This window comes from Hypomesus transpacificus, chromosome 17, assembly GCF_021917145.1.
Source record: "Hypomesus transpacificus isolate Combined female chromosome 17, fHypTra1, whole genome shotgun sequence".
Lineage (NCBI taxonomy): Eukaryota > Metazoa > Chordata > Actinopteri > Osmeriformes > Osmeridae > Hypomesus > Hypomesus transpacificus.
In genome coordinates this window covers 15,828,499-15,851,035 of record NC_061076.1, presented here as the reverse complement: position 1 = coordinate 15,851,035, position 22,537 = coordinate 15,828,499, and the positions used below count along the sequence as shown (strand labels likewise).

Below are 22,537 nucleotides of genomic sequence, written 5' to 3'. Positions count from 1 at the left end.
AGTCTTTTAGGATTTGCTCGTGTGCTCTTGTCAGAATGAGTTTTATGCGCCATGTACGTTCACACGAGGAACTATCTGTGGCAGGAAGGTGCATACATTGTGAAGAGTGTACAGCATAATATACACAAGTCTGTGTATTAAAAAAAATAAGACAAAGAATGTCTTTTTAAATCCAAGTTTATTTGGCATCAAACAGAAACGAATAAAATCTTAAGAAATAACAGTTTGCACCACCACCGAAAAATCACTATTTCTTAATGCATTTCTCCTACTAAAAATGTAAAACTAGAAAGTCAAGATTAGTAAAACGCAAGCTTCGGAAGGGGAGGGGGGGGGGGGGTTACATATTGGGAGAGTTGAAGCTTCGTACAGGCAAGTCAAAAAAGGCAGCAATCTATTCTAAAGGTTATTCTCAAAGAAGGGTCAAGAGAAAAACCTATGACACAGAGATTAAAGCTGCACATTTAAGGAAAATAGATATGAAAAAACGATTTCCCTCAATCTCTCCTCTCTCCACACAGTCCATTTTGTCCCTCTTAGTCCGTTCAGAAATCAACCCAAAAATTGAACTTCAGACGGTATGTTCTGTTTACTTGAAGCACATCATATGCAGTGCCAAAGACAATCAAAAACACATGACAGTGAATCTCCATTTCCTGACAATTAGTGAAATTTGGTGCGATAAACATTCGGAAAGTGTAAAATAAGTAGTTTATTTTTTTTCTCATCCTTATGATAAATGTTTGAGGAGAAAGTTGATCCCACCGTCTTTTCCTCCTGGAAATACAATTTCTCTCAGGCTTCAAGATGGGGTCCATTGAGCTTATGGATTCTCCCACCCACCCACACCACACTGCCCAATCACATCACACGTAGACCTGCCACTGGCCCAATCAGAATAACTTTACCAACAGGGAAAGCATACAGAAAAACAGGAACAGACAACTGGCCCCCTGGGAAGCCTCTTAGATCCCTGCCCAGGTCTGCCTTCCAAGGTCCAGACCAATCATCTTTGCTCTTAAAGGTAGACAATGTTTACAAGGCTAGGCCTGTGTCCACATAAGGTTGTCCTGTTTCCTTGCTCAATCCCCCTGTGGCAGGACAGACGTGTCTGTTTGTTTTATCAACTGGGGCAATCCTGAGCGGACCGTGGATGATGGATCTCAGGGGTGGGGGGGTGGGGAAAGCGTTGGTTCAAAGCAGGGAGGGGGGGTGCTTTTGTCAACCCCACCTCCCCCCGCTCCCCCCGCCCTCCCTCATCCCCCGTCTTGGACAGCTCCCCCATTTTCAAACACCGTACGGGATACGGGTGCAAACCCCCCCCCCACTAGCGTTGGGTCAGCTGGATCACCCTGGGGAGGGGGAGGGGGGGTGGGGGAGACAGTGGTAGTTGCAGCAGTTGCCACGGGTGCCCCAGGTGGGCCCCCAGAAGTTGAGGGGGGGGTGGGTGGTCTAGGCGTCCGCCCTCCCCAGCCTTCCCCCGATTGGTTGCGGCACATTGGGTGCTGCGCAGCTCCCGTCGCCCAGACCCTGGTGGATTCTGGTTGGATGTCTAACCCGGCGCTGGACCAATGAGATTGAGCCGTGTCCCCAATCACACCCAGGCTGTCCAGCCCTCGTACAACTGGGCCAGGTTGTCCATGTTGGTGGCTTCCTTGATGACATAGTCCACCTAAGAAGGGACATTCAGAGAAAGAGACATTTTTATCCCCCCCCCCCCCGGGAAAACAGGGAGGCGACATTTATGAAACTTTTTGTAGCCTCTACTAAGACAACATCCAAGTAAATACTAGAGCCCGACCGATGAAGGATTTTTAAGGCCGATATAAAAATATAAACTTAAGATATGAAACTTAAAGTCCTTTGAACAAAAACACAATAATAAAAATTATAATAATATTCATTTATCGGCCATTATAAATGCCGATACCTAATATCGTCCGATAATATCGTCCGATAATATCGTCCGATAATATCGTCCGATAATATCGTCCGATCGAGCTCAATACGGTTCGTTATGGTCAGACGTTTGGTGGAAGTCTTGTATCTGTTCATGTCGGTGTCTTAGAAGGTGAGAGTGACTGTGTGTCAGTTCTACCTGCTCCGTGACGCTCATCCTCCGGTTGGGGTCTACATCTCGGCCCTCCAGCTTGGCCTTTACCCTCTTCCACACGCTCACCGCATACGAGTTCCTCTCCTGGACAGCTGGGACCACAACCAACAATACCAAAAGGCATTTAGTCCAACTTCAACCACCAGACTCCCATCATTCCTCACATGCACACGACCACAAAAGAAGTCGAGGAAATTAAAGTTCGCAACGTCAGCTCAGCCATAAGTCAGGACTACTGGTGGGCATGGTTTGACCCAGGGGTTAGAGCCGGGGGTTGGGGCCGGACGTACCTCGTCCCGTCTTGGGGTCCCGCACGGCCCGCTTGGGGCTGGGGTTCATGCCTTTGGTGGTCAGAACCAGCGTGCTGGGCGGGGTGTCCGCGGGGGTGTCTAGGTTACGGGAAAGGAGGGGCTTGCGGGCGTTCTGGGACATGGAGTCCGGCTGGGTCTTGGCGCTGGTGCATCGCACAGCTGGTGGAATGAGAGAGAGGCGGAGAGCGAGAGGCAGAGAGCGAGAGGCAGAGAGCGAGAGAGGCAGGGAGAGAGAGAACAATAAAACATCCATTGAACACAACCGAAGGTCACATCACGCGTGTGCGTGTACACAGTCATCCGTCGGGCGTGCTGTTCCCCGTGGTGACGCACCCGCAGCGAAGCTGCTCTGAGCTGTGGAGGTGGGGCTGGCACAGTCGCCGGCCCTTTCGGTCACCAGGGGAGACGCAAAGCCCACCAGGCCGTTGTACACGCTGCAGGGAGGAGGAGAGCAGGGGGTGAGCGCACGCCCGATTAAACCAGTCAACCTGTGAGTACCGCCGGAGAAATACGCCATGTGCCATGCCCAAGGCGGCCAAACATTGGGCCCTGTAGGCTACTTCCACACGGGCTGCGTGTGTGCGTGTCCCCCCTCCTCACCTCTGGCTCTGGGCGTGCAATTCCTTGAGCGTGGCGGGGATCTCCTGCAGCAGCTCCAGCTGGTCGGGGCAGCGCGGCTGGCCCGAGGCCTGCACCACGGTGAACAGCACCATCTGCATGTTGTCCTGCCACGCCTTGTACTCGGACAGGAACTGCCGCACGCTGCCCTCGTAGGGCACGTCCTCGCCCTCCGCCAGCGCGTTCTCCTCGTCCTGGGAGGGGGGGGGGGGGACAGGTTAGGGTGAGGCGCAGAGTGGGGCCCCCCCATGTGTGTGGGGGTGCGCTTAAACACCATAGCTGTGACAAGCAGGGGGTTATTATGCATAACCCACGGTAAACTGCCATCTGTTAGTGTTACTTCATACTATGTATATTCAATGACTGATCATCAGTGTGCATTTGGTTCGACTGCGCGGCCATGCCAGCGCCAAACGCGCCGTGCCTACCTTGGCCATGGCCCTCAGCAGGTGCTTGACGTCGGCCAGCTGGCGGTTGTGGCTGGACAGGATGCCCTTGATGGCGTCCACCAGCAGCTGCTGGGCCTCGCCCGCCGCCTCCAGCTGCTGCTCGCGCTCCGCCTGCGCCGCCCGCTGGGAGCACAGCTCCTGGGCCAGCTGCTCCTGGGCGCACGCCAGCCAAGCGGGGCTGCCGATGGGCAGGTCCACGGCCGGGCCCTGGGGGATTGGGAAGAGAGCTCGGGGTCAGGAGAGTCGTTTCCCCCCCCAGGTGTACTGTAAGGGCACAGTCAAAGTTGACTGTTGTGGCTTTTGTTTTTTTTTCCGTGTGGGTGCACTCGTTTCGCCTCACCAGCCGGTGCAGCAGCTGCAGCTCCAGGGGGGACACGCTAGTGTTGAACTGGGCGGCGTAGGAGCAGGTCTGCTGGCAGCGCTTGAGCAGCTCAAAGAGAGCGGCGTCCATGCTGAGGGCCTCGGGCGTCCGCGTGCGCAGCCCCTCGAAGCTCAGGATGGTGGAGCACAGGAAGGTCACCTGCGCGGGGGGTCGCGGATACCATTACCGCGGGAGCGTGCGGTCAACGCTACTGCTACCGTCATCTGCTAGCTAATGTTAGGTGCCACCTATTTAAACCTATTTAAGTTCGCCCCAACAGAATGGTTTGGTTGCCTTTTGAAAGCAACAGAATGAAAGGTGAAAGACATGCCTTTATAATAGATGACCGGCATGTATTCAGATAGGAATTCAGGTAAGGACGGCTTGGTTGGATTCCGGCCTGTTCCTAACCCAAACTCTGAGCTGTAAGGTGTAGGGATGTCACGAGAACCGATACTTACGGTACCTTCCGATGCTAAAATAACAAAACACCGACGATGCCCATTTTTTTGAAGCACCGTAAGTACCGTGAGCGCCGATGCCAGATGTTAGCATCGGTGCTGCGCCTTTCAGGAGTGTTCCAGTCGACGTTTACATTAAGAAAAACAAGATAACAACTGCTACTTTAGCGATCGCCCCGCTTCGACTTGTTGACAAGAAAGGCAAAAAAAAGTAGTTTGCGTTTGAGGCAGATGACCGTGGCGTTATAATTAATCCGCAGAAGCCATTATGCAAAAAATGCTACCGCAGTCTTCAGACCAAGGGGGAATACTTCCAATTTAGCTAAGCACCTGAAAGATCGTCATCTGGATTTGTTTAAAGAATTCAAGGCAAGTTCTGATTCAGTTCCAGAAGAGGCGCAGCACCGATGCTAACATCTGGCATCATACAAAATAAATCAATGTTCGTTGAAGTCGCGGCGAAATTCTGAATACATCCAAAGAATGCTCTTTTTCTGTTTGTTTCATCTGTCATACTAAAATACACGTTACATTATGTTTGAGATGGTGGGCACGTGTGTTACAATGGCTTATGTACATAGTTTAGGTTAGCTGTAGTTTTAACGTTAGCCCATAGCTTAGAAGGTAAACTCATGTCATGTTCATCTTGTTAGCTGAATGGCTTAATTGCACTTTATTATGTTGTGCTATGCTCTATTGCACATGTTTTGTATGTCTTTGTAGGACATTTTGCTATTTTTCAAATATTTTAAAGAAGTTCATGGTTCAAGTAGCCTACATGGAATCTTAGACAATTCTCTTTTTTTTTTTTACCATGGTATCGAAATTGGCATCGAGAATCGTGTTATTTTAATGGTATTGGCACCGACTACTGAATTTTTGGTATCGTGACACCCCTAGTAAGGTGTGTGTGTGTGTGGGTGCTACCTGGCTGGTGCGCTGGCTCTCCCGGGTCACGAGGGCGCGGCGCTCGCTGATGGTCAGCTCAAAGTCCTGCAGCACGGGGGCCAGGGCGGGGTTGGCTCCTCCGGCCCACTTGAGGCGCTGCTCGATGCTGGCCTCCAGCACCGCCAGCTTCTCCTGAGGGGGGCGGGACATGGCATCCTGCTCAGGGAGGGCTCAGAGCCAGCTAGCAGGCCTAACGCAAGCACCAGCTCCCAAGACTGCACTGGCAGATGTATTTACATGTATTCATTTAGCAGGCGCTTTGACCCAAAGCGACTTCCGAGAGACAAGGTGCATAGGTCACTGATAACAAAAAAGCCCCAAAAACATTGTGGGTAGCCAAAACATGAAGCACATAAATACCTTAACACCAGACTATACTTTTCCCAGTCAACCGTCTCCAACTCCAAGAGCCATGATAAGGCCGTCTGAACACAGCCCAGTCCACTAGCAGCAGTGTTCTTCATCCCTGGGTCCTCAGGGACCCCCCTGCCCTGCATGCTCGAGATGTTTCCCCTGCTCAAACACTCCTGATTCAAATGAACGGGTCGTCATCAGGCTTCTGCTGGGCTACATAACCCGTTCATATGAGTCAGGTGTGTCGAAGCAGGGGAAACATGTAGAACATGCACCCCGAGGGCCAGGCGGGTCCCCGAGGGCCAGGGGGGTCCCCAAGGACCAGGCGGATCCAGAGGGCCAGGGGGGTCCCCGAGGGCCAGGGGGGTCCCCGAGGGCCAGGCGGATCCAGAGGGCCAGGGGGGTCCCCGAGGGCCAGGGGGGTCCCCGAGGGCCAGGGGGGTCCCAAGGACCAGGCGGATCCAGAGGGCCAGGGGGGTCCCCGAGGGCCAGGGGGTCCCCGAGGGCCAGGGGGTCCCCGAGGGCCAGGGGGGTCCCCGAGAGGCCGTGGTGTGGTGGTGTGAGCAGGGCCTCACCTGCACCGCGGCGATGGCCGCCTCGTCCTGGCTCAGCTTGTACATCTTCTTCTTCATGCTGCTGAGGATGATGGAGCGAGGAGGGGGGCTCACGCTCATGGGCTGAGGGCCCAGGATGTCCTCGTGTTGCCACTAAGACACACACACACACACACACACACCATGAACACAACTGGGCTGACCTTGAGGGATTAGTGGTGAACCACCGGTCGATTGGGGCCAGTCAGACCTGGGCCCCAGGCCAAGCGGTTTACCAGACGGGCCCAGGTCAGGAGGTTGATCCCAGGGACACGCGCCTCCCCAGCTCACCTGGAACATGGCGATGTGCAGCTGGGTCCTCTGAAGGCTGAGCTGGGCGGCTTCCAGGCCGGCCTCCAGCCGCCGCACCATGTCCAGCTTCTTCCAGGCCGTGTCGTAGGACGAGGCCAGGACGGTGGCCCGGTTGAGCAGCAGCTGGGACAGCCGGCCGGCCGCCATGCCCTGCTCCACCGCCTTCTTACACAGCTCGTCCAGGCTCACCTGGAAGGGGGGGGGGGGGGGTGGGGGTCATGTCAGTCGAATGCCTCTGGTCATTCCCTCCTTAGAAAGGAGTGACTTAGCTCTCTCAACACCACAATATGCACAACCCATCCCCCCCCCCCCCCCCATTTTTATATAATAATTATTATTCATAAAAAACTTCAAGCAACAAAGCTAAAAACACAAAAAAAACTGAGTCAGCAAAAAAAAAAAACATCAATAAATAACTTCAAACAAAAGCGATTTCTGCCAGACGCGGTCCTCCTGTGACTGACCTTGCCCTCGGCCCCAAAGTCCTTGGCCTCCACCTGGCTGATGAGGTCGAGGCCCAGGCCGGAGAGGGCGCTGCACAGGGCCAGGCCCAGCGCCTGGGTGGGCAGCCCCATCAGCATCTGACGCACAAACTCGGCCGTGAAGGCCTTGATGGGCCTGCTCATCTGCTCCTCGCTCACCACCGCCGCCGCCCCCGCCACGGGTCCCCGGTACAGGGGCTTCCCCAGGCCCACGGGCCCGTTGGGGGGGCCGGGGTCCTCCCCTGCTGGGGGGCAGGTGCCTTGGGGGGGGGGGAGGGGAGATGTTAGGGGGATGGTTCACTGCTCCGGCTAAACCGTTTTTCCCCTACAGATTATAAATGACTTTGCCAAAGTGAACAACATGATTGTATTTGACCCATTTAACATCATGGGAGGGATTGAGCATCTTCATCCAAACACAACAGTATGTACAGTTAGTAGTGCTGTCAAACGATTAAAATATTTAATCGCGATTAATCGCATTAATGTCATAGTTAACTCGCGATTAATCACAATTAATCGCACATTTCTATTTCTATCTATTCTAAATGTCCCTTGATTTCTTTTTGTCCCATTCTTTTTTCAAATTTTAATGCTCTTATCAACATGGAAAAGTGGTTCGGATTGCTTCGTGCAAATATTTGTTGTTATTGAAAACAACATTGCAATCGCCTGGCTTTGACGAGGGGGCGGAGAATTTGCATCATCTGTGTGCTTGGCCATCAAGTGGTATTTCAGACTGGACGTGCTGCAATGATAGCTCATTTTACAACGACAAAACACACAGATCACTTGGTCTTGTCAATGGAACCATTTTGCAACTTTTTAAAAGTAAACTTTCCATTCAGAATCTTATTGGCATCCATTTCGGCGTCTCGCGCTCGCCATCCACTCAAAACGTAAAGTTAACCTACTACCAGAGAATGTCTCATATCCGTAAACGGGCTCTGCTACTACGCTTTAGCCGGATCGCAAGCCAAACAGAGAGACAGGGAGCCCTTTAGCCGGGCTCTCCCTTAGAGATAGGGTGAGAAGCTCGGTCATCCGGGAGGGGCTCAGAGTAGAACCGCTGCTCCTCCGCGTCGAGAGGAGCCAGCTGAGGTGGCTCGGGCATCTGATTAGGATGCCTCCTGGACGCCTCCCTGGTGAGGTGTTCCGGGCACGTCCCACTGGGAAGAGGCCCCGGGGAAGACCCAGGACACGCTGGAGGGACTATGTCTCTCAGCTGGCCTGGGAACGCCTTGGGGTCCCCCAGGAAGAGCTGGCGGAAGTGGCCGGGGGGAGGGAAGTCTGGGCCTCCCTGCTTAGGTCACTGCCCCCGCGACCCGATCCCCGGACAAGCGGCAGATGACGACGCAAGCCAAACAAGTGTGTGGCGTGCCTGTTGTTCTGTTTCCGGTCTAGCTAGATCCGGTGTGGTGTTGTAGTTTTTCTAACTTCGGTAGTTGTTGCAACAGCATGTCAAAAAAAACTACAAAGTTTGCTAGGCCAAAAAGAGCGTTAATCGCGCGATAAAAAAATTGACGCCGTTAATTTGGGTTTGCGTTAACGCCGTTAATAACGCGTTAAACTGACAGCACTAACAGTTAGACATACCAAGAGGGGGGTGACACTACAAATATAGATTTAGCGATTTATAATGAAGTAAACAGGATCCTCCTGTCCGTGTGACTAGACCAAGTCAAGAGGGGGGAAGGAGAGACTAAAGGCTGGGTGTGGCGAGAGTGGGGCCCGTACCGGCGAGCGTCTGGGCGAAGGAGCAGCAGAGCCTGAAGAAGTCCCGGATGGTCTGCAGCCTGGCGATGAAGAACACCTCCTCCAGGACGTGCCGCTGGGCGGGGCTGTCCAGGACGTGCCGCTGGGCGGGGCTGTCCAGGAGGTGGGCCTGGGCCGCCCGCGCCTCCCACAGCACGTCCACCTTGCGCCACGCCGACGGCACCTCCAGGGACGCCAGCTACACAGGGGAGGAGGAGAAGAAGAACAAGAGCATTGTTTCATTCATTCGAAGGAGAAGAATACAAATGACTGGCATATAAGGCCCTTTATCATGCTGCCCTAAAAGTCAAGTAAAGCAATCTCGGGGAGAGAGCAGGAGGGCGTTTAGGGCAGCCTTTCTCAACCCTGCTCCTTTTCAAATGTTTCCCTCTTCCATCACACCTCAGTCAAACAATTGGCTCGTTAGATCAAGCTCAGTAGGAGCCTGATCACTAGAATCAGACGTGTTGGAGCAGGAAAACATCGAAAAACATGCATGGCATGAAGGGGCACGAGGACCAGGGTTAAACAGCCCTGATCTAAAGCACGCATGACAGGGGACCCTGAGGACCAGGATTGAGAAAGGCTGGATTAAGGTTTAGACCAGCAGGGTGCTAAGCTTTAGTGAGGGAGAGAGTAAAGGTGGGGGAGAGGGAGGGAAGGAAGGAGAGGGAGGGAAGGAGGGGGAAGGAAGGAGGGAGGGAGAGAGGGAAGGAAGGAGGGAGGGAGGGAAGGTGGGGGAGAAGGAGGGAGGGAGAAAGGGAAGGAGGGAGGAAAGTAGGGGAGGGAGGGAGAAAGGGAAGGAGCAAAAGGGAGGAAGGAAGGAGAGGGAGGGAGCTACCTTCTCAGTGAGCTGTCCAAAGGCCGCCTCCAGCTGGGCGAACATGCCGTCGAAGGCCACCAGCAGCATCTGTCCGGCCGACATCTTGGGCGTGTCGTGGCCGGGCCGATCCAGGGTGCGAGGCTGGATCAGCTCAGAGTACTGGGCCCGCAGCAGCCTGGGGGGGGGGGGACGCACACACGGGTCAGCCTCAAGGGTGGGGGTGGGGGGGCTTCTACACTGCTCTAACCCCAAGTAGAAGTAGCTGGCTAGCTAACAGTAGCAAGACAGTTAAGTCAATACTATATTCGATGTACTTTTGAAATACATCTAGTATATTTATACAGTCTATAGTGGTTTCTCCTCTGGGGGGGGGCTCTACCTGGTGACGTGGAGGCAGTGGCCGCTGTCGTCCTCCTCCAGGCCCATGGCGGCGCCGGCCAGGTGGGCGTGCAGGGCGTCGGCCAGCCCCTGCAGGGAGACCCCGTCGGCGCTCTGCTCCACCAGCAGGTCCAGCTCAGACAGCATGGCCTCCAGGGTGGGCTCGCCCTTCAGCATGCAGCGCAGCGCCTCGGGGAAGATGATCTGACGGAAGTTGGTGTTCAGCTCCTGGGAGCGGGGAGGGAGAGGGAGAGAGAGAGAGGGAGAGAGAGATAGGGAGAGAGAGGGAGGGAGAGAGACAGAGAGAGAGAGAGAGAGAGAGAGAGAGAGAGAGAGAGAGAGAGAGAGAGAGAGAGAGAGAGAGGGTAAGTAAGAGAGAATGAGAGGGGAGAGAGGGAATTCAATATTCCAGAGGTATTAAATGGCAAAACCTCATTTCACAGTCGAGCCATTTTTATAGACCTCCAGGGATCGGTAGATTTGCTGGAGCCACGAGTATCTCATCAACCACAACAGCACACACACAGTGACACGCACAGTGACACGCAGTGACAGACACAGTGACAGAGACACACAGACGCAGCAGGGAGGCCTCCTGACCTGCAGGCAGGTGTAGACAGCGTTGGCCAGGTACAGGGTGCTGGCGGTGTCGGCAGGGGCGGGCAGGTCCAGGTCGTGGGGCAGGAGGGGGCAGCGCTGCAGCAGCTGGCAGAGGGCCGTCACGTTGCCGCTCATGCTGCCCAGCTCCTCCAGGAACCAGGCCCCGTCCCGGGACGTTAGCTCCACCAGCTGCTCCCCGGCACTGCCCGCCGCGCCCTCCATCACCAGGCTGCGTCTGGGGGTAGACAGGAGAGGGAGGAGGGGAGAGGGAGGGGAGAGAGGGAGGATGGGAGAGGGAGGAGGGGAGAGAGGGAGGATGGGAGAGGGAGGAGGGGCTTTGTGTTAAAAGAGCAATAACAATAAATAAAAATCCCACCAATTCCACCCGGGGCGTTTTATCTATCTGAAAACTGGGAGCCCTCCCATCCAATGGATCCCCTGTTCTGGACTGGAGAACACTGCATGGATATTAAATGGGGGGCTTTCTGAAAGTGATGCGCGTGAACGCGGACGATGCATCAGACATAACCTCTTTCTGGGAGGAGCAAAACCATTTGTAACCACTAGGTGGCAAACAGACCCGGGATCAGCCACCGGATAACCACCCCGTAGCAAAGACTCCACGATATCGAGACCAGGACTGATGCGTTCAGCTGTGGCTTTCCCACAGGCCTTTCCGTGTCAGTCCAGTCTGGCTAATCCCTCCACAACCCTCCACCCCCCGGGCCTCGACCCTGACCCCCGGAGCTCCCACCTGGAGAGGGTGCAGAGGGCGGATACCAGGACCCCGGCCAGGCTGAGGGAGCCCTGCTCGGGGTTCTCCCGGAGGAACACGCCGATGCAGCGCTCGATCTCCTGCAGCTGCTCCTCGCAGGCCTGCGGCGAGGCGCCCTCGGCCTTGACGCGCTCCGCCTGGCGCAGGACGCGCCCGTTGGTGTCGGAGGCCTGGCGCTGCAGGGCCAGCTCCACGGACGACACAAACTGGCAGGTCGCCGGCGGGGGCTGGGGGGAGAACAGGGCCTCGTACCTGGGGAGGGGAGAGAGGGAGAGGGGCTGGTTAGGAGCAGCTAGCTGCATGTTTGGGGGGGATTGAATCTTTCAACTCGATACGTTAAATGATGAAAATAAAAAATTAATACTAACTAAAAAGTAAATGGAAATCGATGCAGAGTGTATTAGAGAGGTGACGGTACAGAGCAGGAAGAAGTTCACCAAAACGAGGAACGAGATCTGACATGGAAGAACGAACCAAACATAAGCAGAGGGGCAGACAGAGAGTGAGAGTCAGTCAGAGAGAGAGAGAGAGTCAGAGAGCGAGAGAGAGAGTCAGAGAGAGAGAGAGTCAGAGAGACCCAAGCATGAGTGTATGAACAGAGGCCCACTGACTGCCTGTATGTCTGCTGGCAGTGCTCCACCGTCATGTCGCGGAGCAGCTCCTCCATCCACTGCTTCCACTGGTGGGCCCTGTGGCGCAGCAGCGTGGCGCGCGGGTACAGCAGCGCCACCGTGGCGTAGCTGTGCAGCTGCTCCAGGCAGCCGCGCAGGGCCCCGCGGCGCTGCTGCAGCAGGGAGCCCACCTCCGCCTCCAGGCCCTCCACCTGGCTGATCAGGTGGGCCTGGCCCGCGTTCTGCAGGAAGGCCGTGGCCGGGACGTAGCTGGGTGGGCCTGGGGGGGGGGGGGGAGGGAGGGAGGGGGGGTTAGGAAGTAGGGTTTTATGGGCGAGATTCTTGCCTGTGGTTGACTGGGAAGACCCTGAAACGCTGTAAAGGGCAGTTCACGGTGCCCAGGTGAGGTAACTCTCCCCACCCCCTAGGTCCTAACCCACCCCCTTCCTCCCCTCCGGTCCTCACCCAGGTCTATGGGGCTGCTGATGTCCTGCAGCAGGCTGGCCAGCTGCGTGGCCTCCAGGCTGGTGAAGGCCGCCTGGTACTGGGAGATGCACTGCTCCAGGTCCTGTAGCTTGCCCTGGACGGCCTCCTGCACCGTGCGCTGACGACACTGCAGCTGGGTGTGCTCAGAGGAGCTGAGAGAGAGACAGGGGAGAGGGGGAGAGAGAGAGACGCACACACAGAGAGAGAGAGGGACAAATGAAGGGACAGATAGGAAAGAAAATAGGGGGTGTAGAAGCAGATCCCAAATTAGATTAAGGGGACAATGAGAGGTTGCTAAAAAAAAACAAATCCCTCCTTCCCAGGTCCTGACCGGTGCTCCAGGGTGAGGACGGCGTGGTCGGGCTGGCTGTCGGCTCCCTCCAGGAAGGCCGTCTCCTCCAGCAGCTTGGCCTGCAGCTTCTCCCCCTGGGACAGCAGCTGGTGCAGGCCCAGGTACTCACCCACCGCCGCCTCTACCTGGGGCAGCACGGCCAGCATCTCCTCGCGGTTCTTAAACCAGTTCACCTGCAGGGGTGGGGGGGGGGGGGGACCACGGGGGTGTGGAGGTAGGGAGAAAAACATTTAGATTTCAGCGTGCACATATCCAAGGAAAGAAATTCCCAAATAACGATGATAATTTAAAAAGGCCTGATGTCCGCCAAAAATAAAACAAATATAATCGCATAAAAAAAATCTAAATGAAAATCACCTCAGCACGTTAGAAATCTGGCGATGGAAACGTTATAACACGGAAAAAAACACCCAAAAACAAAATACTGAAACAAAAAAAAACAAGGAACGAATCCGTTTGGTATGCCTAGCTAGCTTCGGCGGGCCCTCACCTTGATCTCGGCCACGCGTGAGGAGAACAGCGAGCGCGTAATGTCACGCTCCATCTCCCTCTTGCTCTGCTTGTTCTCCGCCTGCTGGCCCCCGCCGCCGTACACGGCCCCCGCAAAGCCCACCTCCCCGCCGGCCGTCCAGTCCACCAGGGGGTCGTACACAAACGCCTCCAGCAGGGTCAACAGGGTCTCCCGGCCCCTGCGCATCATCTGCACCACCTGGGAGGGGGGAGGAAGGAAAGGAGAAAGAGGAATGACGAAAAGAAAATACAAAAAAAAGTACACAACTAGCTGAAAAGTGACAACGCTCTGAAAGGTTTGCGAGGCGTGTTCTCGGTCCTGCTCACCTGTTCACAGGAGAGCCGGAAGATTCCCTCCACCCCAGTCACGCCCAGGGCCGTCTCGATGTTGTGGGTCATCCTGAACGGAACCTTCTCTGGCACACGCAGGCTCTTCCCTGTAGGGACACACACGCGTTAACTTGGGTGCTCACCTGACCTACTTGAGGCAGACGGGCGTAAAAACCCTGAACGCCCCCCTTTCCCCCCCACACGCCAACACTGGCCTTTCTCGAAGCAGACGTTGTAATCGATGTGCACCACCTCCCCGGTCGTCATGTCGATGAGGACGTTGTCCAGGTGACGGTCTCCCAGGCCGATGATGTAGCCCACCATGGACATGACTGCCGTGGACCTGGCGTAGGCCTGCAGGGGGAAGAGCCCCAGTTACACTCAGGGCTTCAGCGGACCGCCACGCCCTCCGGGTGACCCCCTTCTCTCTCCTCGACCCCCCCCCCTGACCCCCTCTCCTCACCTGCGTCACCCTCCACCACTCGCTGGGCGTGGCGCAGGAGCACCACAGCTCCTTGGCCAGCAGGTTGGGGGGCGTGGCCTCCATCAGCTCCTTGAGCACGTCCTTGGTGACGGCGAGGGGCCAGTCGCGGCGCGACACGTCCAGGGTCAGGCCCACCGCCTTCAGGGCCGGCCCGATGCGGCTGTAGTACAGCTCGCTGGGCCGCGGGACCAGGGGGAGGGCCGGGGCCTGCTGCTGGAACGAGTCCTGCGCCTGGAGGAGGGGGGGGGGGGGGGGGGGGGGGGGGGGGGGGGGGAGGTAGATGGGTGAGGGGAGGGAGTGAGGTGAGGTAGATGGGTGAGGGGAGAGAGGAGGGGTGAGGTGAGGTAGATGGGTGAGGGGAGAGAGGAGGGGTGAGGTGAGGTAGATGGGTGAAGGAGGGGGTGAGGGGTGAGGTGAGGTAGATGGGTGAGGGGAGGGAGTGAGGTGAGGTAGATGGGTGAGGGGAGAGATGAGGGGGTGAGGTAGATGGGTGAAGGAGGGGGTGAGGGGTGAGGGGAGGGGGTGAGGTGAGGTGGATGGGTGAAGGAGGGGGTGAGGGGTGAGGTGAGGTAGATGGGCGAGGGGAGAGAGGAGGGGGTGAGGTGAGGTGGATGGGTGAAGGAGGGGGTGAGGTGAGGTAGATGGGCGAGGGGAGAGAGGAGGGGGTGAGGTGAGGTAGATGGGTGAGGGAAGAGAGGAGGGGGTGAGGTGAGGGAGGAATACGAGTGCGACACCGAGCATGGGAAGGTAAAAAGGAGAGTCAGCTCGCTGGAAACCACCACCACAAACAGCCCCCATCCCCCCCCCGGGGCGCGGTGCCCAGCTACCTTCTGCGCCTGCAGCACGGCCTCCCTCTGCTGCCAGCGCTTGTAGAGGCCGAACAGCGGCGTGGCGCCGTCCACCCACTGGATGAGGCCCGAGCGCGTGCCCAGCGGCGTCACCGAGTAGTGGCGGGCGTGGAAGCGGGGGCTCTCCTGCTGGTTGACCTTGGTGAACATGGTGTTGACGATGGACAGGAACTGCATGATGCGCTCGTCCAGGTGCAGGTCCTCCAGACCTTAGGAGAGAGAGAGAGAGGGAGGGAGACACAGACAGAGACAGGGAGAAGGAGAGAGAGAGAAAGAGAGAGGGAAAGGGAGGGAGAGAGACACAGAGAGAGAGAGACACAGACAGGGAGAGGGAGAAGGAGAGCGAAGGCGAGGAAAGGAGAGAGAAGGAAAGGGAGGGGTTAAGGGTTAAACAAGAAAAACATTCCCATTAAGACCAAATCCCACTCCCTCTCCAAATCCCACTCCCTCTCCAAATCCCACTCCCTCTCCAAATCCCACGGAAAACAAAAACCACACCACCACCAGCTCCCCCTCCCTCCTCACCTTTGAACAGGTAGGGGTAGCTGCGTCCGTCCGAGCCCAGGAAGAGCAGCTTCTTGGGCTTGGTCTTGGTGGGCAGGATGGTGATGGTGCTGCCCACGCTCTGGATGGTGATGGCGTCGCTGGCCGTCACCTCCCCCGGCAGGGCCATCTGGGTGGCGGCCATGGAGGCCAGGCGGGGGCTGATCTCATCCAGGCGCAGCAGGTAGCTGGCTCTCTTCTGGGCTCTCTGCTGGAGGCTCAGCATGATCTGGAAGGCAACACACACACACACACACAGGGGGTGTCACACACACACTGAATGTTATCAAGGGAGTTTCTCACAGCCAGAGAAACAACACACACACAAAACCTCTCTCGCCGTCACATACGCCAGAGACACATTTGTGCACACCTTTTGGAACAGTCGCGAGCAAAACTGTCTCCAAAGCGTCTTTCACTCCACCTCCCCCCCCCTCTCTTTCTCCCTCCCCCTCCCTCTCCCTCTCTCTTCCCTCCTCCCTCCCTCTCCCTCCCACCCACCTGTTTGAAGGGGAGCCAGCTGCTGGCGGGGTTGGCGGGGTTGTGCGGGCTGCGGAGGCGCTCCAGGGCGGCGAGCAGGGAGTCCCCGTAGGCGCGCTGGAAGCTGGCCTCGTGCGGCGTCTCGGCCGGGGCGCCCGTGATGCTGCGCACGTGCTCCAGGGCAAACACCACGGGGCGCATCAGGGCCGAGTGTTTCTCCCGCATGATGGCCATCTTCTCCTCCCTGGGGCGGGGAGAGGGAGAGGGTTGTAACCATTTGGCACAAACAGAGCTGTGCGCGTGCGTGTGTGCGCGTGCGGGGCCTCACTTGCGCAGCGTGTTGTTGCTCTGCACCCTCTTGACCTCGTCCTCCAGCTGCTGCACGCGGCGCAGCACGTGCATGTGCTGCTGCTGCAGCACGCCCAGCCACAGCTCGTCCCACAGGAGGGTCACCCGGCGCAGCTCCCCCACCAGCATCTGCACCTGGGGGGAGGAGGGGGGAGGAAGGAGGGGGCAGGATGAGACACACACCTGGCCTCTGAGGAACACACACAGAGGTTGGTTTTTCTAGCCTAGTGAGGCCCGACCATTCACTCCCATTCGTGTGTGTGAGAGAGACAGAGAGAGAGAGAGAGAGAGAGAGAGAGAGAGAGAGACACAGAGAGCCAGAGAGAGAGAGACAGACAGAGCGAGTCCACATACCTGCAGCACCATGGTGGGGTTGGCGGCCGACAGCTTGTCCACGATCTTGCCGTAGCAGTCCTGCATCATGGCCTGGTCCTGGCTGGAGCACGGCACCAGCTCCTCGCTCCCCTGGGACGACGCCCCGCTCGGGGAGCGCCCCTCCTCGCCCAGCCCCTCCTCGCCCAGCCCCTCGCCCTGCATGCTGCCCAGGAAGGTGGGCAGGGCCGATGGCAGCTTGCTGCCTGGAGACCAAAGGCGGAGGGGTGATGTCAAAACGTGGGTGAGACCAGTTGATGTGGTTGGGGGGGCGAGGGGTTTATTAGCAGAGAATGTGGAATGTTAGAGGCTTTTCTTCATAAACAGCGAGGGGACGACGACAGATTTGCCGTTTTGAAAAAGTGGGTCCACCCATGTACAATGAAACCTACGGCCCCTGCAACGAACCAGAGACCAAACACGAGTCTGTGTGTACCTGAGTTGTGGGCCTCCCCCCCCAGGGAGAGGGAGCCCACGATGGCCGGGTAGAGGATGAGGTAGGGCGAGTCCTCGGCCACGCGGCACAGCAGGCTGCAGATGCTCTGCCGGATGTAGGCCTCGGGGTGGTTGAGACGGGAGAACAGCTGGGGGATGATGCCTGCAGGGGGGAGAGGGGAGAGAGGAGGAAGGGTTAGAACCCCCAAAGAGATACTAAATGCTCCATGCATGGCCCTGGAGGAGGAGGGGAGAGAGAGAGAGATAGAGAGACAGAGAGAGAGAGAAACAGAGAGTGACAGACAGAGACAGAGACAGAGACAGAGACAGACAGAGACAGACACAGAGACAGACACAGAGACAGACAGAGACAGACAGACAGAGACAGACAGAGACAGACAGAGACAGACACAGAGACAGACAGACAGACAGAGACAGACAGAGACAGACAGAGACAGACACAGAGACAGACAGACAGAGACAGACAGAGACAGACAGAGACAGACAGAGACAGACAGACAGAGACAGACAGAGACAGACATACAGAGACAGACATACAGAGACAGACAGACAGACAGACAGACAGACAGACAGACAGACAGACAGACAGAGACAGACAGACAGACAGACAGACAGACAGACAGACAGACAGACAGACACAGACAGACAGAGACAGACAGACAGAGACAGACAGAGACAGACAGACAGAGACAGACAGGGTGGTGCTGGTACCTCTCCAGGGGGCGGTGGGGGTGGAGGCCAGCCCCAGCTCCAGCCCCTCCCGCAGCTCGCCGGCGTGCTTCACCAGCAGGCGCAGCAGGCGCAGCGTCGCCATGACGATCACGTCGTCGTTGCTCTGCTTGCTGCCCTGGTTGGCCAGCAGCAGCTTGGGGTCGTCCTCGTCGACGGGCGCCTGGAGGGCGGGAGGGAGACTGGACTCTTAACACGCGGCGTGGAGGCTTCGCTAACACACCCAGGACCTCCCCACAGGGTGTCAGGTGGCTGAGCGGTGGGGAATCAGGCTAGTAATCTGAAGGTCACCAGTTCAATTCCCGGCTGAGCCAAATGACGTTGCGTCCTTGGGCAAGGCACTTCACCCTACTTGCCTCGGGGGGGAATGTCCCCGTACTTGCTGTAAGTCGCTCTGGATAAGAGCGTCTGCTAAATGACTAAATGTAATGTAACCCTCCCCCTCCACCCACCTGGCCGGCGTTGAGCTTGAGGAAGGTGAAGTAGGCGCGGCAGGCCACGCGGTACAGGCTGAAGATGCGGTCGACCACGCGGCGCCACACGCGGATCAGGCCCTCGGTGACGGGCTCGCCCGCCTCCGCCAGCCAGGGGCACGAGGCCAGCAGCTGGCGCCAGATCACGTCCACCATGTCGTCCTCCTCCTCGGCCTCCTCCTGCTGCAGGCCCAGGTCCTCGTCCTGGGGACGCGCACCAAGAAATTAGGAATGTATACGAAATTCGATGTTTATTGAATTATTCATGATGGATTTAATGATTATTAAAAATCACAAAATGAAAATGGAGGCGATAACCAGGGAGTGAGAACGGGACAGGTGAGGGAGCTAGGAGGAAATAGGAGTAAGTCAGAAGGGGAAGGGGGAGGTCTTATTTCAACCAGGCAGTCCTTTCCTCGCGCCCTCCAGCCACGTGCGTACACTGAGACCCCGGCAGGGGTCAGGGCTGGGGGGGGTCAGGGCCTCCTACCTGGATGCCAGCGGGCCTGCACATGGCCTGTCCCAGGATGCTGAACATGGTCTCCTTGTCCTCCTCCGACACGCCGGGCGGCAGCAGCGCCTCGATGTCCCTCTTCTCCCCCGACAGGAGGGGCACGCCCTCCCCCTGGCTGGCAGACGGCAGGCGGACACGAGTCAAGAACCGCTCCGGCAGACACACGAGCCAGGCACAACCCCACCGACAGCAAGACCAGGGGTGGGATCCAGGAAGCGAGTTCCCCCAGCAAGCCAGGCTCACGTCCTTACTCTCCCCTGACACGAGCCTGGCTTGTTGGGGGAACTCGCCTCATGGAACAGGCCCCTGTTCTACACAGTTTCTCCCTGACTACAAGTTCACATGGTCGACTGGATGATTTGATTTGTTTTCCGACCTTTGGAAAGCTACATGTCAAGCGACATGGCAAAGGGGGGTGGTTGTGTCAGGTGTAAGCTGTCGTAGTCATATATCAGTCAGTCTATACTTAAGTTTGTGAGTGGGCTAACATTGGCCCCACACTCTCTCTCTCTCTCTACTGACCTGGCGTTGTCGACCACCTTGCGGCCCCAGCGGTAGGCCCAGCTGGCCAGGGCGGCCCAGGACTTGGCTAGTTCAGGAGCCTGGCTGGTGGACAGCTGGTAGAGCTGGCCCAGGACAAAGTCAGCCTCGCCCACACCCACACTCACTGGAGAGGGAGAGAGGAGGGAAGAGAGAGAGCGAGAACAGAGGAGGAGAGCGAGAGAGCACAAACAGAAGGGGAGAGGGAGAACATAAAACCAAAAGCTACCAGCTGCCACGCAGGTGGAGGTCAGCACATTGTGTGAAGGGAGTCAGGTCTGGTGTGTGTGTGAGTGTGTGAGAGGCCTTACCGGTGGTCTCTGCGGTGATGCGGGGCATGCCCTGCTCCACCAGGGGGAGCTCCAGCAGGGCGGAGATGTTTCTGCTGAGGGGAGACAGGCTCGCAGCAGAGGTGCCCCCCGCCCTCTTCACCACCTGGAGACACACACACACACAGAGACACACACACACACACACAGAGACACACACACACACACACAGAGACACACACACACACGTTGGTTATTCTATCCTAGTGGTCAGGAACAGGACAACATCAGGCACACAGCGCCCAAACAGTCACTTCTCTCAAAAAACAACCGTCGAAGCTAACAACTGGAAGCGGACCCCGTTGGCCGATGACGACCCCCAGCAGTGACCGTGGGGTGAGCTGAGAGACGGGAGGGGAAGAGGGAGGGGACAGGGAGGGAGGGAAGGCGGCTCCCACCTGTTTGAGCTGCGGGGTCAGGTCCTTCCAGTCAGCCAGCAGCCACTTGCACAGCGTGAGCACCGAGCGGCACGCCGCCCGCTCCCACTTCCCCGAGCGACAGTAGGACAGGCACCAGGAGCTCAGCATCTCCATGGCAACCATGGACTGACCTGAGGGGGGGGGGGGGGGGGGGGGAGGGAGGAGCCTGTGTGAGACCGCGGTTTGTTTGGAAATCTATCCGGGGCAGAGAGTTTGAAAACGGTCGCCCTTGCCGAGTGCTTCCGAGGCAGAGAGCTCTGCTGAGGTGAAGGCAGCGTCCCCCGTCCCCCCCCGTCGGCTCACCTGCCGTGCAGAGCACTTTGGCCTTCTCCATCTGCAGCTCCGGGGCCCACCTCTCCCCCGCGGCGCCCTCTAGGGACAGGCGGCGGAAGGCCCGGCTCAGCGCGTCGCCCTCGCCCTCCTCGTCGCACTGGGTCAGGAGGCGCGTGGCCAGGGCGATGTTGCCCTGCTTGCGGGCGAACTTGACGGCCGTCAGACACAGCTCCGTCAGGTGGCCGTCGACCGGAGCTGAGGAACCTGGGGGGGGGGGGGGGGGGGGGACAAGCAACCTGCTTCAAAATCTCAACTAATAGAAGGGAGCAGGTTTTTTTTTTTTCCTTCAACTGCTGAATGTATTGATAAAATATATTGATCGAAATGATAAAAGTAGGTTTTTATTCAAAACTGGGCTTCCACACCCGTTTAAAATATCCACTTCAAAGGACTATCCAGGCCCAACTTCCCCTCCCGTTCAAGGCCCCAACACAGCATGGTGTGAGCCAAAGGCTCATCGTCAATGACCGTTAACACACTGAGAATATTTATCACGAGAACCAGATGGCTTTGCCGAAGCACACGGATGACAATACCAAACCGAGAGGCTCAACTGTGAGCACCTCTCTCTCTCTCTCTCTGGGTCGTGTTCCACTGAAGAGACTCTCGTCTATTTCTATTCCTGGCACAAAATATATTCATTGACGCACTCTCAACGACGCGTGTCCAATTATGTCCATTTTCAAAAACGTGCAAGCCCTTGATCCATTTCCCCCCCCGCCCCTCAAATTCCCAAAAAGGTGGGGGAACCCTGAAGCGATTCAAGTATGCAATACTCCATTTTAAAACCCATTCACTGGAACACCCACCGACCTAGCCCTCAAACAAGTCTAGCCTTTACATTCTAGCAGGCTCGCACACACACACGCGCGTTACCTTTGAGCTTGAGCAGCAGCTCTCTCTGGAACAGGGTGTACCGGAGGGCGTGGAGCCAGGGCTGCACGTCCTGCTGTTTGCAGGAGCTCAGAGCCTCGCTGTACAGAGGCACCAGGCAGTCCTGCACACACACACACACACACACATGATCCCATCGCTTCCCAGATCCATGGGGATCAACGGGGTGGATGTCTGTGTGTGTGTGTGTACCTCCTGGCTGGTGAGGACGTTCTCCAGGGCGGCACAGCAGTGCAGCTGCAGGGTGGGCAGCGTGGGCAGGGCGTCGGCCAGCGTCAGCGTGGAGATCCTCAGGGGGCCCAGGCAGATGCGACCCGTCTGTTTCAGGTAGCGCACCAGGGTGCTGCACGGGGCAGGCGCCACGTCAAAACAAACACACCCAGACCCCCAACACAGAACGGCTCCACTTTGGGAGGGGAGGGTTTGTTTATAAATAGATATTTGGATTTTAAGCTTCATTTAATAGGTTAGGCCTACCAATGTGGTGTGGAATTCCTTATATTATTTTTGTTTCTTTGTATCGTTTGAGCCTTTGTCTAAAGACAACTTTCTACCCCTATGGGGATGAACAGAAGTGCATTAGAGTTCAACTGAATCGACTACATATTACCGTCTCATTGCCATTCACCACTCTAGCTATAGGTACGCAGTGTGCCAAGTTTCGATGGGTACACTGCTTACAGGAATGTTGTTGAAAGACATTTGATATTTCCAGTTTCCCCAGACATGGATTAAGCCTGATCCTAGAGCCTAAAAATCTTTGATGGTCAGAGAACTGTTCTGTTACATAAGGGGCTACGCTTCATCCATGTCTGGGGACCTGGGCCTGACTAGCATGACAGGCCCCGCCTCCTTCTGCCATTCGCTGAAATACCCTGTCACTCACTCTGAGGAGGGCGTGGCCTTCTGCTCCTGCTCGTCATTGGCTGTCGTCATGGCGCCCACGGCGCTCCGCAGCAGCTGCACCTCGATGGCCTTCTGCAGCTCTGAGGGGTCTGGACTCAACACTGCTGGGAGCAGCCTCTTCAGGTCTGACGACACAGACACACACACACGTTAGCTCTGAGGGGTCTGGGAGCAGCCTCTGCAGGTCTGACACACACACAGGTTAGCTCTGCACACACACACACAGGTTAGCTCTGCACACACACAG

At 56.9% G+C, this 22,537-nt stretch overlaps 2 protein-coding genes across 3 annotated transcripts in view; both read right to left on the bottom strand.

Annotated features, from left to right (window-relative positions):
* Nucleotides 1–22,537, bottom strand: part of LOC124479583 — a 272,624-nt gene that overhangs the window by 134,018 nt on the left and 116,069 nt on the right.
* Nucleotides 160–22,537, bottom strand: part of smg1 (SMG1 nonsense mediated mRNA decay associated PI3K related kinase) — a 36,506-nt gene continuing 14,128 nt past the window's right edge. The window contains exons 26-64 of one of the 2 annotated variants that reach the window (XM_047038378.1): nt 22,271–22,415; nt 21,577–21,727; nt 21,367–21,487; nt 20,461–20,694; nt 20,137–20,288; nt 19,721–19,844; nt 19,392–19,536; nt 18,846–18,984; nt 18,335–18,559; nt 17,865–18,045; nt 17,134–17,295; nt 16,680–16,903; nt 16,306–16,460; nt 15,999–16,221; nt 15,480–15,726; nt 14,934–15,163; nt 14,086–14,337; nt 13,838–13,976; nt 13,620–13,729; nt 13,273–13,491; nt 12,762–12,955; nt 12,410–12,582; nt 11,945–12,224; nt 11,313–11,585; nt 10,559–10,793; nt 9,960–10,186; nt 9,599–9,755; nt 8,740–8,956; nt 6,985–7,262; nt 6,500–6,709; nt 6,191–6,322; nt 5,241–5,393; nt 3,832–4,011; nt 3,471–3,698; nt 3,025–3,236; nt 2,758–2,858; nt 2,404–2,583; nt 2,099–2,205; nt 160–1,672 (exon numbers count right to left, since the gene is read on the bottom strand). In XM_047038378.1, coding sequence (XP_046894334.1) covers nt 1,595–1,672; nt 2,099–2,205; nt 2,404–2,583; nt 2,758–2,858; nt 3,025–3,236; nt 3,471–3,698; nt 3,832–4,011; nt 5,241–5,393; nt 6,191–6,322; nt 6,500–6,709; nt 6,985–7,262; nt 8,740–8,956; nt 9,599–9,755; nt 9,960–10,186; nt 10,559–10,793; nt 11,313–11,585; nt 11,945–12,224; nt 12,410–12,582; nt 12,762–12,955; nt 13,273–13,491; nt 13,620–13,729; nt 13,838–13,976; nt 14,086–14,337; nt 14,934–15,163; nt 15,480–15,726; nt 15,999–16,221; nt 16,306–16,460; nt 16,680–16,903; nt 17,134–17,295; nt 17,865–18,045; nt 18,335–18,559; nt 18,846–18,984; nt 19,392–19,536; nt 19,721–19,844; nt 20,137–20,288; nt 20,461–20,694; nt 21,367–21,487; nt 21,577–21,727; nt 22,271–22,415 — 7,193 coding nt within the window. In that variant the 3' untranslated portion in view covers nt 160–1,594. Of the gene's footprint in view, nt 2,206–2,403; nt 2,584–2,757; nt 2,859–3,024; nt 3,237–3,470; nt 3,699–3,831; nt 4,012–5,240; nt 5,394–6,190; nt 6,323–6,499; nt 6,710–6,984; nt 7,263–8,739; nt 8,957–9,598; nt 9,756–9,959; nt 10,187–10,558; nt 10,794–11,312; nt 11,586–11,944; nt 12,225–12,409; nt 12,583–12,761; nt 12,956–13,272; nt 13,492–13,619; nt 13,730–13,837; nt 13,977–14,085; nt 14,338–14,933; nt 15,164–15,479; nt 15,727–15,998; nt 16,222–16,305; nt 16,461–16,679; nt 16,904–17,133; nt 17,296–17,864; nt 18,046–18,334; nt 18,560–18,845; nt 18,985–19,391; nt 19,537–19,720; nt 19,845–20,136; nt 20,289–20,460; nt 20,695–21,366; nt 21,488–21,576; nt 21,728–22,270; nt 22,416–22,537 lie in introns of both variants that reach the window. The other variant, XM_047038377.1, reaches the window with a different exon arrangement.